The sequence below is a fragment of the Dipteris shenzhenensis genome, chromosome 18 (assembly GCF_047967505.1).
Source record: "Dipteris shenzhenensis isolate YYH24624 ecotype China chromosome 18, Dip_SZ_1.0, whole genome shotgun sequence".
Taxonomy (NCBI): domain Eukaryota; kingdom Viridiplantae; phylum Streptophyta; class Polypodiopsida; order Gleicheniales; family Dipteridaceae; genus Dipteris; species Dipteris shenzhenensis.
Genome location: NC_141613.1, coordinates 42,263,607 through 42,282,071, shown reverse-complemented (window position 1 = coordinate 42,282,071; position 18,465 = coordinate 42,263,607). Strand labels below are relative to the sequence as shown.

The 18,465-nt window shown below is 40.2% G+C and overlaps 1 protein-coding gene across 3 annotated transcripts; it reads right to left on the bottom strand.

The window, feature by feature from the left end:
• Positions 1-3,711: 3,711 nt before the first annotated feature.
• Positions 3,712-13,847, bottom strand: LOC147891250 (membrane protein insertion efficiency factor). Of its 3 annotated transcripts, none has more exons than XM_087389700.1 (6): positions 13,674-13,847; positions 13,524-13,585; positions 13,125-13,224; positions 12,938-13,024; positions 8,897-9,037; positions 3,712-4,012 (listed from the first exon to the last, which is right to left on the bottom strand). In XM_087389700.1, the coding sequence occupies exons 1-6, from the start codon at positions 13,780-13,782 to the stop codon at positions 3,954-3,956; spliced, it is 558 nt and encodes a 185-aa protein (XP_087245826.1). In that variant the 5' UTR covers positions 13,783-13,847; the 3' UTR covers positions 3,712-3,953. The 3 variants fall into 3 exon arrangements, with proteins under 3 accessions (XP_087245826.1, XP_087245827.1, XP_087245825.1); XM_087389701.1 differs by having other exon boundaries at positions 8,987-9,037; positions 12,938-13,027; positions 13,674-13,845; XM_087389699.1 differs by having other exon boundaries at positions 3,718-4,012; positions 12,938-13,027; positions 13,674-13,842.
• Positions 13,848-18,465: the final 4,618 nt, after the last annotated feature.

The following is an 18,465-nucleotide window of genomic DNA, read 5'->3' as shown; positions in this document are numbered from 1 at the left end:
ATGGCTCGACCTAAGGAATGCTCATGAGGTAAGGTCCTTTTCGAGCCTATGCTCATATTACCGAAGGTTCATTTGGCACTTTTCTGAAATTGCAGTCCCTCTACATGACCTCACTAAGAAAAATCTAAAGTTTAGATGGACCCAAAAAGAAAAGGACTCCTTTTATGCTCTTAAGGTTGCCCTGAACTACAGCTCATGTACTTATCATTCTTGATTTAAGGAAACCTTTTCTAGTAGCAGTAGTTGATGCTAGTGGTGATTGCCTTGGGGCTTCTCTTACCCACGATGGTCATGCAGTGGCCTTTGAAGAGTTCTTTCTTCCTGAGATCCACTATCTTGGCCGCATCATCTCACGTGAAGGTGTCTGTGTGGACTCGGCCAAGATATAGACCATTGTAGAATGGCTCGACCTAAGGAATGCTCATGAGGTAAGGTCCTTTTCGGGCCTATGCTCATATTACCGAAGGTTCATTTGGCACTTTGCTGAAATTGCAACCCCTCTACATGACCTCACTAAGAAAAATCTAAAGTTTAGATGGACCCAAAAAGAAAAGGACTCCTTTTATGCTCTAAAGGTTGCCCTGAACTACAGGTCATGTACTTATCATTTGTGATTTAAGGAAACCTTTTCTAGTAGCAGTAGTTGATGCTAGTGGCGATTGCCTTGGGGCTTCTCTTACCCATGATGGTCATGCAGTGGTCTTTGAAAGCCGATGGCTTAAGGGATGTTGAGCTTCACTATGACATCTAAGAAAAAGAACTCATGGCTATTATTCATGCTGTAAAGTTGTGGAGACACTATCTTATAGTAAAGACCGATCATGAAAGTCTCAAATATTTTCTAACTCAACCACTGATTAGGGAGAGACATATGAAGTGGTCTACTTTTTTGCAATCATTTCATTTTCAGATCCAATACACTCCTGGAAAAGAGAATGTAGTGGTGGACGCCCTCTCTCGTAGACCACAACTTCATAATATTTCAGTCCCCTATCATGATGAGCTAACAGCCCTCAAGGATTTCTATGAGGGAGATGCTGATTTTTCTCAGCCATGGGCACATCTACACCATAATATTTAGCAAGGCACATGACAACGTTTACTAATATACAATGTAACTCAAAAACTTTAGAAACTTTGTCTAGGCATGTTAGATGAGCATTTCTTAAGATATATGACAAAATAATGTAAGAATATTTCCATGAATTTAGTGAGATGATGAGGCCACCATAAACCTTTAGAATGGTGAGGGTTCATTCTTTATCCAATGACATAACTCTACATTCATAGATTCCCCATTCTATGGTAAAATCCATCTTTTGCTAGCCTTCTTTAGAGATACGATTGTAGTTGCTATATCCATCCATAAGGTGAGAGATCTTATGCCCCAATAATAGCCACTATGCTATTATAAATGGTATTGGCAAAAATTTGTGCATTCAACTTTCTATAATGTACCAATATGGGAACTTGACCAATTTAATATATCCTTAACACAATGATTCCTACTTGTAGTAGCTAATCAACTCTCCTTCAATTGTTTAGGCTAGTTTGGGTGAGTACAATACAATTGTTGCATACTTGGATTGCTTTGACTATAAAGGGGGACTCCAAAAGTAACAAATAGGCAAATAATGACAATAATTCCTCCCAATTCAATGAAGGCCTACATCACAATACTGAAGGAACATTACCCAAGATTTGTTTTAAGAACTTGATAGGTAGACTTTGGCTAGCTCAAAGTGTGCAAGATTTCTCTTTGGTACCTAGAGTTAAGTTGCACATTGGATTAGACACTACCTCCTCAATACCTTTTGAGTTAATGAACTTGCATGCATGTCTCCTCCATAATAAGCCCACTTCCCTCTTGAACCTATGTGAGTTCCTTAAGGGACATATGCCAATCAAGCTCACCATATAACAAGTTCCCAACTACACAAATGCACACATCCTTCAGCATACATCAGGCATGAAAAGAAATGATCAATCATAAAGGTGATGTCTTTCGTTGTTTGAGTTATAATTCTTTCATCATGTCTTTAAAAATGATATTAACATCTCATCTATGATCACCCCTTGATTATTAATGTTCTATTTTTGATTAAGGTATCTAGCATGACATCATCTAAAAACGGAGCCTTTGTGATTTGAACTATGGCTATGTAGCTACTTTTGTGTGGTAGCCAAGTATTTGCAAAAGGAGCCGCCAAATCTAGTGTCACCTTAAGCTCCTTAAATTGTTCATAGAATTCTTTGCCTTCAGAATTCACTTGCTTACCTACTTTTGGATCCTCTTTGCCTATACTACGTGATTCGACATCAACATCTTCTCCACCCCTCATCTAGACAAATTTGCATTGTACTTGGTGTCCGTAATGGTGGGAATTATATTATCTTGGACAAGATTAAGCTCAAAATAGCTTGGCTCTCTCTATCCTCATGTTTTCTTAGTTCATCGATTTCTCCATTTAGTGTATTTAATATATAAATTTGGCTTGATACATCGATAGATCTTGCCTCATAGGTCATTAATGATCGCAATCGCTGCTTTATTTTTGTTGTCCCAATTGAGTCCTCGTGATGCCTAAAGTAAAGTTCTTTTCAGGAGGGCCAAAAAATGTACAACTACCATCACTACTTCAATAACACTAAGCACATCTAGTATGCAATCATTTTACATCATTCCTATTGCTACTTCACAACTCTACATGCTTTAATCACGGTGAGCACTTTGATTTTTTGCTATCTTGATTATAGAAGAGGGATTTGAGTTCTTCCTTCTCTTGATTCAAAGAGTTGACGGACTCTTTCTCAAGAGTTGTTTCCTCCTTTCGATCACCTTGACTTTGATATTGCCTTTTTGCCTTGGGTAGGTCACCCTTATAGTTTTGTAACGGGGCTATCAGAGGCTCATTCCATATTAGCAAAACTATCCATAAAATCAAAAAATATGTTAAGTAAAATTTCCAAACAAGCACTTTAGGGTAGGAATCACACGCATGCACAAAAGAAGTTTATCAATCTTCCCATGTAATGGCCATTTCCATGTGTAAGTGCATGTGCATGCATGAACAAGTGCATGTGCATGTGCATGTATGGTGATGGATGTTTGTGTGTGCACATTGTACATGTGTGTGTGTGTGTGTGTATGTACATTGTGCACACACTCTTGCATGTGTGGAAGGAGGAGACTCAGAAGGATGCATAAGCTAATAAGGCATTTGCCCATTTTTGTTAGTTTCGAGAACGTTTCAATTTACATCTCTTATTGGTGGATTGAAACCTCTACACTCCAAAGTGCACAGTATTAGGAACGAATACACATGCACATGTGCACACACAACATGTGTGCTCAAGCTTAATATTAAGGTCAATTAACTATACTTAATGGCCAACTTTCTAATCAGTTTAAAAAATAGAATATGGTGGTAGTCTAGATGTTGAATCTCATTACTTGGAACTTTTGCATTTTTTATTTACTGATGATGCCACAATCAAGAACCTCATGTTCATCAATTAAGAATTCTCCTCTTTGAAATCAAAGTAGCACGAAAATCAAACATTTTCCAAGCGCTATTTTGTCAAAGCCTTCAAATAATGAAAGTGTCATGATGGACGGGTCAAATACGAAAAATAGAGCAATCTACTCTGATGCAAACATAGCCAATGAGAATAACACATCCAAATATATTTCATAAACAAAATGTCATAACATAACTGAAGATTGTGCAAAGGATGCACTCTCCAAATAATACGTACCTTTTAAAAACATCAACTAGTTGGTACTATCAGGTTTCACAAGAGCTTGCGCATGTTAATTGAATATCAATCGCACAATCATATATTAGTTTGCATTCAATGCTCCCCTTTACATGGTTGTATTCATAGACATTGCATATGATCATGCTCTTCAAAATAAGATTCCATACACAAGATAAAGAAAAGACCATTCACTAGTGCAAAGGTGGTTTGCTCTCCCCAAACCATCGTGGAGGATCAAATCCCGATCCACCTGAGAGTAACCAAGAAAGAATCCTTCACTGAGAACACTAGTTAGATAGCCAAATCAAGAAAACACTTCAAAAGTTGTATCCACTTGATCATTACTCTAGTAAGCACAGGGTTTACCCAAGAGACTCCGTGGGTCTTTAGAAACCCAATATAGCTGCTTATGGTTTGGCACCGATGACGACATAAGTGTTGCTTTGCTTGCTAAGTATGTGTTCATTTTGTTTTTCAAAAAACTTTAATTACCTCTTTTTTTTCTCTTTAGTTTTCTCTTTTATTTTCTATGTAAATTTTGGACTTTAGAACAACAAAAATTCTAAATTTGTAATGATTGGATATATTGTATTCTTACAAAGGTATATATATATAAGTTTGTAGGCTTAAAACATCACCTTATGGGCATATGGAGTTTACTTCCTCAAGACGGCTCATCTTATGCATCATTGAAAGCATTGTGATGAAGTTATAAATAATTAATATGTCAAGTTATTGCTTTTCATTGTTGCCCAGAAACCATTGTAAACTAAAGTCACTAAACTACAAGAACAAATGAAAATTAAGTTTGCTACCATCATCACACAGTTAGCTCTTCCTTAATGACAATAAGTGGGGGGTAGCCACATGTGTAGAGCTTAAGCCTTGAGATCAGAAAGATTCCACAAAAGAGCTGGTGGAACATCTAACCTAATTAAGATGGAAGAATCAGAGGAGGACACAAAGGCATTGGTACAACAACAGACTGAGTGATTTCATAGATCTAGTTGGTGGATACTTCAAATGAGGCTTGAATTATCTTGAAAAACTTGTATGAGACAAAGGACAATGGAATAGTTCTGACACTACAAAATCAATTGTTTACAATAAGGATAGAGAAAGAAGGTCTAGTAAATGGACATGTAATAACAGTAGAGGTTATCAAGGATCACCTTATAGTTGTAGGTCAAAAGCTCCACAAATTAATGTAGCATTGGTTGTTTTGAAGATACTTCCTAGGAGCTTCAGAGGTTTGGTTACCGCATCCACTCCTGAAAGGCAATGCAAGACACTGGAGCTGTAACTTACCTACAGCTTTCTCACCTACATTCCTAGATCATTATTGATATCGTATTTTCATTTATTATGATCACATGTTTACTGACCACAAATATATCTAGATGAATCCAAGAATATGCCCAACCTCATCCTCTAAAAATACAACACAGTGTGTAGTTTCAAGCTCATGATAGTCACTCATAAGGTAGAAAGCCATAAACTCCATCACGCATAGCAAGGACTAACTACTATGACATCCCTGATGATGTCATCAACACCCAAAAGTGGGTGTAGACCATAGTCTAAAACATATGCTCTCACACATGCAAATCCACACACCCATATCAGCACTCAAGAGGTGAAAAGCACACATGTGAGTTTTCTTTGTATGAGTTCTTCGACAAGACATCACACTCCGACCAGTTATCAACTACAAATTCTGCACGCATGGTTATTCACAGTTAAGAGCTATTCTCATGGCTAAACACCATGGATGCTATCTTTAATATAGCTTCTGTCACCTTTAGCATGATGACCACATTATTTATAGTGCTAGCACATGATAGCTTCAGTGTGTCCATGACACCTTCAGCATGTTTATGTCACCTCCAATGTAACTCTATCACCTTCAGAGTGATCTATCACCTTCAGTGTGATTTGTCATCTTTAGTATGACTTTACCAGCTTCACTATGGTAGCCGATTTACTTTTGCCATCTTCAGTACAGTCTTGTTTACATTACAGTATGGTGATGGATTCATGATAGTCACATCTAGTGAGAGGATGCTGGAACCTAGTGCATGAGGTGGACTTCACATCAGTGAAGTTCGAGTCGTTTGACTATTTCCTACTGGATCACCCTTACCTATAATTAAGTTATCAACATGCCATACGAGGTTGATGATGCTTCACACATCCATGATGGTTCTAGCACCCGATGGGTCTCTAGTACCCAGGGTTTATTCTCGAATCATTCAGACAAGCTTTGGGATGAGCCTTTGTGTGTTGGACAATGATGATTAGCTCAATGATGACGGATCAAGATCACGTAGTATTTGACCGTAGGGCGGATGTGATCTTCAGATTCCCTAATCTTTGAGTGTTAGGTCTAGCACCTTGATCACTCACATACACATTCCATAGAGCACGTTGAGGTCTAAAGGATGGCTTCAGTTTGGATAAATTTTGAACTGCCTAGGTCTAAGTTATGAGCCTAGCAAATCTAAGATGTGCATTTGTTCTAGGCCTATTAATTTAATTAATTGTGTGTATGGGTAGATGGGTCATGGGACAAAATTTTTAAGAGACTCAAATAAAGGATTAAGATAACTCCTAAAGACTATTCTAACCTAATCAAATATTTCAATTAGAAAATAAGATATTAGAAGACGATTTTTCAACTTTTTTCAGCTTCTTTTTGTGCTTTCAGCTTTTTGAAGCTTTCTGCTTTCACTCAAGATTTATAAGGAGTTTAAGATCAGTTCTAAGCAGTCTAGTTGCTCTCTCTTGCAAATGCGTACCCCCTCCCTGTACCTTCCTTGCTATCCGCTTTCCCTCAGGCAACTTCGCTTTACTCTTCTACTACTCCCTGATCTCCTTTTTCATTTCCAGATCTGTGCATGGGATTTATACATGCTTGTGTGCATACACTGAGTGGAATCTAGATCAGTGTGTGATCTGGTATATTTTCTGCTGAGCATGTTGGTTTGGCTTGGTCTAGAAAGTGAGTTTCATTCAAAGTCAATCTCTGACACAGCTCAAATGGGCAGCCAGTGGCAGGCCAGGAATCTAGTTGGCCCATCTGAGCCAGTCATCGTCTTTGCACCCTCATCTATAGAAAGGTTCCATTGGGATCCATTCCCCAACCCATCTACAGAAATGTCTGAAGAAATGCAGAGAGGGAGTACCAACAGAGTTAGAAGCAGATTTTGGCAGTTTCCTTAAGCTCAGTTTTGCATCTTGTGTGGCTAAGGTACACAGCAGCACCTTGGCTGCCTACGTGGAGCATGCTTATACATTATGTCTTGCACTATCTTCTCTGTATATTCCGGTCCTGAGTGTGTGCGTTGTGTATACTTGCGTGCACAAGTTGTAAGTGAAATCTGAGAGTAGTGAGGATCCTTGGGGTAAGAAATTCTACTGCAGGGATATATAGGGGTTTGCTGCCCTGTTCTCTTGACACAAATTCCATCTACCTGTTGTAACTCTGAAGCATTGCGACAGACGATCTGCCCAAGCCCATCATAGCTCAATCCCAAGGGATCTGCCTCATGCTCATCAACACCAAACTAGTAACGACTGGCATGTTGCTAAACCACTGACTATGCAGCTCGGGCTATCCCCAATAGTCACTATTCAATCTGGATATGAGGCTCAAAGGTCCACTTGATCTTGATGATCATATACTTGATAGCATCACTGTCTGCAAATGTGCAATCACAACGTAGAGTTTTTTAGGTACCAAGAGATGTGCCTACTCTGATGTCAACTCCTCTTCCTGGGGCTCATCCTCCTTTCTCTTCTTCTGATCCATCTTGCAGTTTCTTGCAAATGTCCTGGCTTATCATTATAGAAACATTTATTTTCCTTCTTGTCCACACTGACTGAAAACTTCTCCCGCATTTGAGAGTCCTTGTCCTCCTTGGACTTGCCCTTGTTGGGGTTATCTTTGCCTTTGCCCTTGCTGGATGCAACAAGGACCTTGTCATCTTCTTCATCAAACATCTTTGCCCTCACCTCCTCTTTAAACAATGTAGCCCCCATCGTCTCAAAGGTTTGCACCTTTGATAGTTCCGCACTCGTCACACCAGTTTAAAATGCTATTATGATTCATGGAAGCATGTTCAGCGAAAGCATTGCCAGTACATTCATATCCTCCTTACAAAATCGCTCTGCCAACCAGTCTCTAATGTCTTTGAACTTAATGATTTGGTCCTGCACTATAAATCATTCCTCTATCCTCATGTAAACAGTGTTCTGGAGGTTGAGCACTCTTGTAAAGTTGTGCATCTTGTATCATGTATGTCTCCCACAGGATAGTCTAGGCTTCAAAGGACGTCTTCTCTTGGATCTCATGGATCACCAATCTGCTATAATCCCTAGCATCAAATCATGTCTATGGGTTTTGCTGCTGTTAGCTAGGTGTGTGGAATCATAGAATCTACCTTAGTCCCAGTGATTATGGAATGTGCATCCACATCCTTGTCTTCCCACTCCTCATCTGAATATGCAACTATCATTATCTTGCCCATAGCATCAATCAAGCCTACGGGATTCAGCTCCATGCCTTGGTGGCCTTATAGATCTTCTTTGCCACCAAGTGGTTCCGTATCTTTAACTACCATAAAGGATCGTTGGTTCCATCCAGCTTGCCTCCCTCACCGAAGTTAGGGATAGGATACGTGAATGCATTGGAAATAAAGGAAACTAACTGAGATTCAGCATCCTGCACCAAACTTGACGACACCACATTTAACTGAAGATTCGCATTCCCTCAAGCAAGGGATTCCTCTCTGCACTAGCTGGAACATAAATCTTCAGTAGAACATCTCGCTCTAATACCATGTCAGAGAATAGGGCAACCTCTAGCTACACCTGCAGCAGCATATGGGTCCCCAGGTTCCCTTTCTATATCTCTCTCCAATGGGCGCACAAGTAAATAGAGGATAGACAACTCTCAGAGCTGGATTATGCGCAGCAAGATAGGCCACCCAGAATGTAGACAACAGTGTGTGTGTGTGTGTGTGTTTTCCAAAAACCAAACTTCAAGTACACTCAATAAGATCATTCTTCAAATTTGGTACATGCTTTTTTTATACTCTTCCTCACAAAGATGAAAACACTCATGAACACATACCCAAAGGATTGCATCTGCTCAATCTCCATGCAGTCAAAATTGTTCCCTTTAAAACACCATACTTCTTATATGCTTGTATAGAGTACTCACTGCAAGTTGGCACATATCGACAACTACCTGGCAATAAAGGTGATATTTCCCCTACAAAAATGACCCACCAAAAAGCAAAATTAAAAGACAACGTTTTAAGGCTTTAGTAACATTTTTAATTCTGAATTCCACACAAGAACAAAAGCTTGTTTCCTTAGTCCTCAAGATACATATATACATATATATATATATATATATACATATATCTATATATATACATATACATATACATATATATGTCTGTATATAGATATATATGTATATATATGTATACACACACAGCTTAGAAAGCTGGTCAATTCTCTTACTTGACTCCCTTAAATTAACCTTTACCTGTAAATCAATATTACTTTATTTACATAGCCAACCCAATTGCCTCATGTCAGCAATGTGCACGACTTGACTAGATTATCTTGCTTTTAAGCCCTATAGCATTCGTGGTCACTCTGTACAACACATAACATAGTAGATACGTTAATGGAAGGGGAATTTTTACTTTTGGGGACTTATAGAACATTTACAGAGGGGGTTTTCAAAACACTTATCTAATATAATTATGGTATGTATTTGGAAGAGGGGAAAACAATTATACCAAAAAATGTACGATTTTAAATATAGGGGTATTTTAAATGTGTACTTGATTGCACATGTTACATGGTTTTGTATAGAGTAACCGCCCTACAGCTTTCCACTCTATTGCTTTTGGGCTAGCCTTCTCCCTTGACCTTGCTCTTGCACACTTGCTTCTCCATGTAAGCTCTTCCTTACCTCGCAACCTCTCAATAACCAAATTACTGCACAATTCTCTCTCCTTACAAATCATCAAGCTTTTCAAAGATCCTAACTTCTTGGAATTTGGGTTGCTCTCCAAGAAAATTATGATTAGCTCCAAGACAGCCCTGATCCATTTTCTCCTTAAAAAGTTTGCACTTTCCTTGCTCCCTTGCACCTTTCATGCCTGAAATCACTTTCTAATATGTCCTGTAAATCTACTGGATAGATCTAGATTCAGCTGGTCGAAGGCTGATTTACATGTGGGTTGTGCAAAGGTGCACTGTTTGTATACACATTGAAGGCTTTTGGTGCAACAGATATTTGGAATCTCACCTGTCCTATTTGATTTACATACTCCTTCAAATCAACATATTTGTTGTTTGTCACATGTGCATACGTCATTATATTTGAACGTGGATGTTGCTTTAGTTTGGGAAAGTCTTCCACTATCAAAAAGCTACATCTTGTATTCTAACATGGTATTAGAGCTACGCCTCGAATATGATTAGATTCTACAACATTGTATCAAAGCCAAGGAGGTGAAAAGCCTTGATTATCAAGCCCGTCGGCTTTGACAACTAAAAAAGAACGACTTCAGATGTGACAAGAAAGAGTTAGTGTAATTTGTGGTTTGAAATTCCCTTTGAAGTAATTCTTATGGTGCGAGAATGGTGTCCCACATGCCGATTTCTAATTTCGGTGAGACAGATATGTTGAATGGGTTTGGAAGATGAAATTTTAGAGCTATTGGTTGCACAAGGAATATTGCAGATCAATAGCAGGGGTGGAAAGAAGTAAGCGTGCGGGGCAAAGTCATAAAGGATGTAGATCCTGCAAATGGCAAGGAGTGGTTCTCAAGCATGTTCAGGCACTATCTATGATCATCGAGATGACAGTGGCAAACTCAGTGCTTTTACATATCCAACCAGCCGTGTTGTTATCAAAGGCCTCGACATCTTGCATGATTTGTTTAAGACCAACAATTCAGCGTGGATTGTCATTCTCCATAATCAGTTGTGACAATGGATGAGGGTGAACCTGTGAACACTCACTTGGTGAAGATGAAAGGTTCTGCATGATCAACTGGCAATAGTTAGTCAGAAGGTGGATAGTAATCAGTTTGTCATGCTCATGTTTAGTAAACTGCCAAGAAGCTACCATGGGTTGATGATGACCCATATCCGGAGAGAGATCAAAGCCACTCACGTTCAAGGAGCTTAGTCCCTTGTTGCTCTAGAAGAAGGCATGGAAGAAGCTATATGAGGGAGCTTGCAAGACGAGAAGGCACTTACTGCTTCTAGGAAAAGGAGAAGGGCAAGCCCATAAATGATAACCTCCCTTAAAGTATCTACCAATTCAGCATCACTACAAAACTCTGTGCTCATACAACATTCGGTGTTTCCAACTGCCACACGCTTCATCTCATAGCGGCCTTATCCTCATCCTCCCTAGGCAAATGGCATCATTCTCAGTGGATCCTTCACCTTTACAAAGGAATCTGGATATTTTGACCACTGCTTAACAACGGACATGAGCAATGTAATGCCTTGGTCAATGTTTCCAATCTTGAAGCTAAAGGGTGTCATCACCAGAAAAAATCCTCCTTGATCAAATTAGCTAACTTTGGTTTTGGCTCTCCTTCTGTGGGCTGATCCTCCTTTTCCTGATTCACATTTTTCTCCTTGCATTCCCACAGCAAAGTGTCCAAGATGATCACAGTTAGAGTACTTATTTTTCTTCTTCTTGTTATCAATGTATGAAGTGTTCGTCTTTTCTGAAGAATCTTTGCTCTATGCTACTTGGCTTGCTACAGCACTAGGCAATGGTATAATGCAAAACTAAGGTATGTTTTCTCCCTGTGCATCAATGTTGCACTCGGTCGCATGCTGTAGTCACAATGTTTGTTCAGCAGGAGGGTAAAAAACTTCCGAATAGACAGAAGACAATAGCAAAGGCCGGTTGGCTAATTTTAGCCAAGGATGCTTTCCATAAAAACGAATGCCCTTTTGTATAACAGTGGCCAAGGCTATTGTGAGCTAGATTCAGTGTGTACATACCACTAGATGATCTAGTCTAGATCTTGAGCCTAGACTCCTATCATCGACATGGCAGATCACGAGATGCTGTGCCGAAGGTTCCTTGGGAATAGGTTCTTGTGGTATGGGACGCCAAAGCTATAGGCATGCACTTGTGGGAGTCTGATCTCTAGCCCACGTGCTCTGGGCTGGGAGGTGAGTTGCCTGCGGATTATCCTTTTGTTTTGCTGTTTGCTGTTTTGGACCGTGTTTAGAGTTAGATGCTACAGGGGACTCTACAGACTCGACCCTGGGAGCCATTTTCTCCCAACTAGGGTCCTTCTATTATTCGAGGACTCAGCCTCACATGATGGTCTTCCCAATCACAGTTGTGATGAGGATCTTATCAGTACTCAAGACCAAAGCTTAATTGTTAACCTGTGAAATAGTGTTTCACAATTGTTCACTTCATGTTGATGGTCCTGCTTGAGCTTTCCAAAATCTATGCTCATAACCAGTAGATCTTGTGGAAATTTGTATAGCAAAGTAGAATTTGCACTTGGATGTTACATTCGCTCAGTGAAGCTCAATGGGAACAACTACTGGGCGGTACTCAACTGGTTCATACAAATTGATACGGTGACAATACTCTATAAGAAAAGATCTGTCTACCCCCTCTCCCTATGTAGAAACCATGCTTGCCCGTTTTCTCAGTCTAGTAGCAAAGAAGCTTTCAAGCGTAACTTACAGATGTGGTGAGATTCCTATCATGAAAAGTCGACTTGACCAAAGGAAGGCCATATAGTAATCTACTACTACCGCTGAGTCTTTGTATTTAGGTGTCTTCTCGCTACAATCTTTGAAAAGCCTTTCGGGAGCTTAACGACCTTGCACAACCACGAGTATTAAAAGTCTCCGCGATGTCAATTAGTTTTGCATTTCTTGCATACAAAAGCGATGCAATATATAACGCCGCATGGTAAGGACTATGCACTATCTGCACATAATACGTTGCCTTATCCCCATGTACCATCACAAACAGACCAAAATGGCAAAGCTCCCTCCGAAACTGGAAGTCCATTTAGCGACAAAAAAAAAACCTACGAAATCAAGTTCTTTCGCAATTAGTTACAGAAGAGTATTGAGGCAGGGTGAGGCTCACTTTTATAGAAGAGTAAAAGAGCAATGGCAAATGTTACTCCAAAGCTTTGAGGTTCTGAAATACTTGGACCGTCACGTTCTTGATCCACTTCTAAAGACCAAAATCACAACAATGTGTCATTAACAGCATACCGCAATTTTATTGCCTGTACGTGAAAACGACAAAAGCTGCAACCACTTTCACATGCCTTTCTCTTCCAATTGATTCTTCACAGAACATGAACAGCAGACCTCACTTTGACATGGCCCCTCCGAAGGAATGCCTTTGAAATTGGCAGAAAACAGCAGCTGCAGTCAAAACTACACGTTTAATCGCAGCAGCTGGAGGGATAGAGCTTTTCGTTGCCAATAAGATATGTACATGCATCCCTATCCCTTCTCATATTGTGTCCCAGTTGCTCAAGCGGACGTGAAAATGTATGGTTTTTGGGCGTGCCATTCTAAGAATTCCACAAACAAAATTTACTACAATTTGCTTCCACCAGCGAGCCCCCCGTATCGTCAGCTCTACACAGTTTGCACGACAGAATTCTTCCTTGCATTGACAAACCTGCCACCCTCTTCAAGGATAGGATTGACGTACGTACGCATTCCGTTCGTGGAAGTCCAATCAAGAGTTTCCTGTGCTGAAACGACGGATGGCAATGAGCTGCAAAACAGGGAAAACGGCTTGAAATTTGGCAAAAGCGGCAAGGGAGCAAAATCTGCAAAGGTGCAAGGATTGAGAAGAGGTATACAGGAGAGAGATGAAAAGGTGCATGAAGGTCTGAAATGGTGGAGTTGAATTGGAAGCAGGGGACGATTGCAAACAAAGGAGCAGTGGCTCCCCAACAGCTGGGAATCCATTGAATGGCAAGGGGAAGGTTCACCTCCACAGAGAGCTTCAAGTATGTCCCCAACTCTGCCCCCCCCCGCCCCAATCCGCTCGACGAGCCCATTCCCGGGTTCAGTGTTCACAAAAAACCTGCAAACTATATACAATCGAGGAGCCCATTCCCGAGAGGACACCGGGTAATCAGTGTTCTCAGAAAACCTGCAAACTATATACAATGAACCTCCAACATTTTCATTTTCACCCATAAAAAATATTTTCTCAATTTTGTAAAATCTGCAAAATTTCAGGCAATTTAGTTATATTTTAGCCAAAAAATCGGCAGATTTTTGGGAAAAACCTTCAATATTTGAAACCCCAAGTTTTGTGATTTGTTGGAAAAAATGTTTTCTGTCTGAACATTGACTGGGTTAACCGGCTATCGGTCGTTTGGGGGGGAGAGCTTTAGAGGATCATGAGAGAGAGAGCCAGTTCTCAGGAGGAGCTGATTCTCGGGAGGATATCAGGTTAAGCGGCTATCGGTCCTTCGGGGGAGATAGAGCGTAAGAGGATCGGCTGATTTGAGGTGAAGTGATTATTGGTCGTTCGAGGATCATAAGAGAGAGTGCTTTGAGCATTCTCCCTCGGCTACTGTTAGCCAGTTCCTCTGGTTTCCTCCCCAGAATCGGCTCTTGGAGCCGATCGCCAACTAAGGGAGGTACTAGGCGGTTTTTGGTCAGTTTGTTTTGCAACGAGACAAGGTGGCGGGGATAAAAGTGTTTTGTGTTTAGAGGTGCCAACTGTGGGAGATGCGTATTTTGAGGGAATGGTTTGGAGGCGGCAGTTGTGGGTGTTTCGTGGACCGTTGGATGGAGGTGTTGATTTTGAGGCTCAAAATTGAACGCTACCCGTGAGCCCTTGATTGGAGAACAATCTAACAGTTGTCGTGATGCACTACCTTTATTAGCCAATCAATAGCTAGTTACACCGTTTGACACGCATTACAATTATGAAGGCTAACGAATCGGATGGCCCAAATCTGTCCTCTGCTGACTCTAGCCATTGACGGATAGCATAAACTAGCACAAAGTAAATCCTGCATCCATACACAGGTGCACTGAGGTGAGGGTTATTGTGAATCCATTGAATGGCATAGGGAGAATCATGAGGGAATCCATTCAATAGCAATGGGGAGGATCATTAGAGAGATCTTTAAGCATGTCCACCAAGGATAATATGAACTAGCTAAAACAAAATCCCACATCCATACATTGGGTGCACTAAGGTAAGGGTTATTGGGAATGCATGTCGCCCCAGTAGCTCGAAATCCATGCAACTAGGAGGATCATTGAGGAATCCTTTTAATGGCAATGAGGATGATCATCATATAGAGCTTCAAGCATGTCCCCCAAGGATAATATAAATTAGCTCAAACAAAATCCTACATCCATACATGGGTGCACTAAGGTAAGGGTTATTGGGAATGCATGGCTCCCTAATAGTTGGGGAAAACATTGGATGGCAATGGGGACGATCATCACAGAGAGCTTTAAGCATATCCCCAAAGGATAATATAAACTAGCTCAAACAAAATCGTACATCCATACATGGGTGGACTAAGGTAAGGGTTATTATGAATGCATGGCTCCCTAGCTCGGCTCCCCAGCTCAGAATCCATTGAATGGCAATGGCAAGGATCATCGTAGGAGCTTTAATCATGTCTCCTTAGTTAAAAACCCAAGGATAATATAAACTAGCTGCGGCAAGGTTTGAGGCAACTCTTTCAAGTCTAGTGACGGTGCCATCACTTTTGCTGTGCGTACATTTAAGGAGTTTGATCCAGTCATCAAGGGAGAGAGTTTTGATGAGTAGTGGAGAGTTATTGAAAGGGCTTCGAGGTCATGAGTTCTAATAAATGAAAAGAACTTGGGTTGCTAAAAGCATGAAGGTACCGCTTGGGAGGTGGGAGAAGGAGTCGAGAGTGGGTTGTTGAGAGACTTGGACTGGAGTATAGCATCCCAAGAATACTTCTAAAGAGACAAGAAGAGGATTAGTAAAACGATTAATGTAAAATTTAGGGAAAACAAGCTTAATGAAAGGAGTTAAGAAGCCAAAAAAGGCCTTAATAACTTAAGGGGATTATGTGCAACCGTCCGCAGTTGTAGGGGAAAGGACATGTGTGTGGAAGACAAGACAAAACCCCTTTTTATAGTGAAGTGACGAAAGAGTGAGGACAATGGAAAAGAGATAGAAACTTATAGAATTAAGGAAAAGTTTGAGCAAGTAGGTAAAAAACCTACTAACTTTTATAAAAAGTACATGAGTTTTGGTGAGAAAGGATAAAACGTTTTTGTAAAAATTTGCAAAAAAAAAAAGAGCTTGAAGAAGTCCTGGCAAGCGTCACTTTTATTGAAGAGGAGAGTCTGCATACCTACCACCAATAAGAAAAACGTGGTGAGAACCCGCTTAGACCTTAGTTGGGAAGATAGGTGTTATAAACACGCCTCCCTTGTTATCAGGGTCACAATAAAAATAACTCATAACCACAAACCTATCAAGCGAGTCATTAATATTATGAAAATCAAGTAAATTGGAGTAACCATGTATGAGTGTTGTGCTTAGGGATGATAGAGAGTGAATTTGGCAATTTTGTAGAAGGAAGGTGTAAGTAAAGAAGGGGGAATTAGTTGGTGGAATAATTAAGAGAACGTGGTTTTAAAGAATGTAGAGGAAAAGAAATATAAGGGGGAAATTAAATGAGACAGTGCAAAGGTTTAAGAGAGGTGAAAAAGTATAGACAAGATAGAGATAGAAGGGTAATAAAGGGAGGGGGGGGAACATTTAAAATATAAATGAGCTTAGCATTAGATTTTTTTTTTTGAGAGGGTAATTTAAGAGGAGGCGGGGGAGGGATTAGAAGGTGAATTTAAGGGAAAAATATAAGGGGGTTAGAAGGGGAAATGTAAAGGGACCATAAAGGGCAAATAATATAAGTAGAGAAGGAGGAGGGAAAAAGAAACAATAGAAAATAGAAAAAAAGCGGAAAAGATATATAGAGAGAGAGGAGGGGGGGAATGGGAGCAGATGTCTAAATAGAGAGGGAGGGGGGGGGGGACTAGCAGGGGGGTTAGGTATAAATATTTGAGAAGAGGAATATTAGAAGGGGAAGTTTAGATATAAATGTATAGAAAGGGGGAATTAGATATACATATTGGGAAGGGTTAAATTAGATATAAATATTGCGAAAGGGGAGAGGGGGGGGAGGGCTTGGGCAAAAGGTAATTATAAAGGAAATTATAATGAGGCAATGAACAAAGAAGAACAAAGAATGAGGATAAAAAAGGAAGACAAAGAAGGAAATTATAATGAGGATAATAAACGAACAAAGAAAGGGGGGGGAAGTAAACATAATGCAACAAAAAATTAATTAAAGAAAGAGGGACATGCGAGTCCATCATTCGGAGGAGACGTGCGAGGATTGAAGGCAATGAAGTTCGGGTGGCAAGGCTGACGGGACGTGGCCAAGAATCAAGGAACCAGAGAGGTTGGGGGGGGCAGTTGTAGATTATGCAAAAGCACGGATGTATTGGGGAAGGGTCCGTGGGAGGACTTTCCTGATTGGAAAGTCCGACCGCGGACCCTTCCCCAACGTGGAGCACCCGGGGAGGGTTACCTAGCCTAAGTGTGGTTAGGTTTTCCTAGCCTATGGCTGTTTTCACGTAACCTATGGTCATTTTGGCCTAACCTATGTGGGTTTTCCAAAAGAGTTTCAGAAGCGACGGAATCGTTTGCCAAAGCGACAAAAGAATGGATGGAAATGGTTTTGCCGAAGCACGGAATCATTTGCCGAAGTGATGGAATCATTTGCCAAAGCACGGAATCGTTTGCCAAAGCACGAAATCACATAGAGTGTAATCGTTTGGCAATAAAATCGAAGAGGCAAAAAGGTGTTTTGTCACAATTGTTATTTAGAGACATCAACGAAGATAATAAATTTTGCATTTGTATTCTATCGTGATATTTACATTGGTATTAGATAACGAAATTGACTAAAGATTTACAAAGATGAAGACTTTACTAAAGATCTGATGAAAAGTTATGTACAAAATACAAAACATGAGACAATAATGTTTTTTCTGGGGATTTCTGTTGCATGCTGAAAACTTGGAAGTAGACTATAGGAACTTTGTCATTTTTTCTGGTTGCTGGTTTCGACTACAAGTATGTTGGCGGTACAATTGTTGAAGATTGGTTGCTGTAGAATGGTTGATCTGGTGATAATCCGTGCATTTTTCTATGTTTAGCGCCTTTAATGCTTGTGGCCAAAACTCTTCAATGAATTTCATATCAATTGTGTGCAAGTTGTCAAAGATCTAGTGTATCTTGTCGAGTCCTTCACTTGTGGACAGTGACACTTTTAGTGATGTTATCCCGTTCTAATATGTCTTGTCTCCTGCCAAGTGGTGTTGTATGCCATTGTGTCTTTGTGATTTTCAAATTTATCAAATCATTTATGAAATTCAATAGACTAACTTTCAATTGGAATTGTTCCTGAAGTAATTGTCAAATGGTGAGTGAGTATTGGAGTTGTGCCTAAGTCCTACAAGGGAATTTGTAATTAGAGCATGAAACATGTCAATTTGTGGAATTGTACTCGTAATTGAAATTGAAGTCCTAACTGTGGCTCATCTGCGCTTGTTCGTAGTTGTTGTTTGTGT

Bases quoted from the DNA above. Each gene is read 5' to 3' on its own strand.
- LOC147891250 (XM_087389699.1), bottom strand. From the start codon at position 13,782: ATGGATTCCCAGCTGTTGGGGAGCCACTGCTCCTTTGTTTGCAATCGT. The intron at 13,225-13,523 runs GTACGTACGTCA...TTTTGACTGCAG, and splicing joins GACTTCCACGAACGGAATGC to CTGCTGTTTTCTGCCAATTT. The intron at 9,038-12,937 runs GTGAGCCTCACC...TCATTTTTGTAG, and splicing joins TCTTTTACTCTTCTATAAAA to GGGAAATATCACCTTTATTG.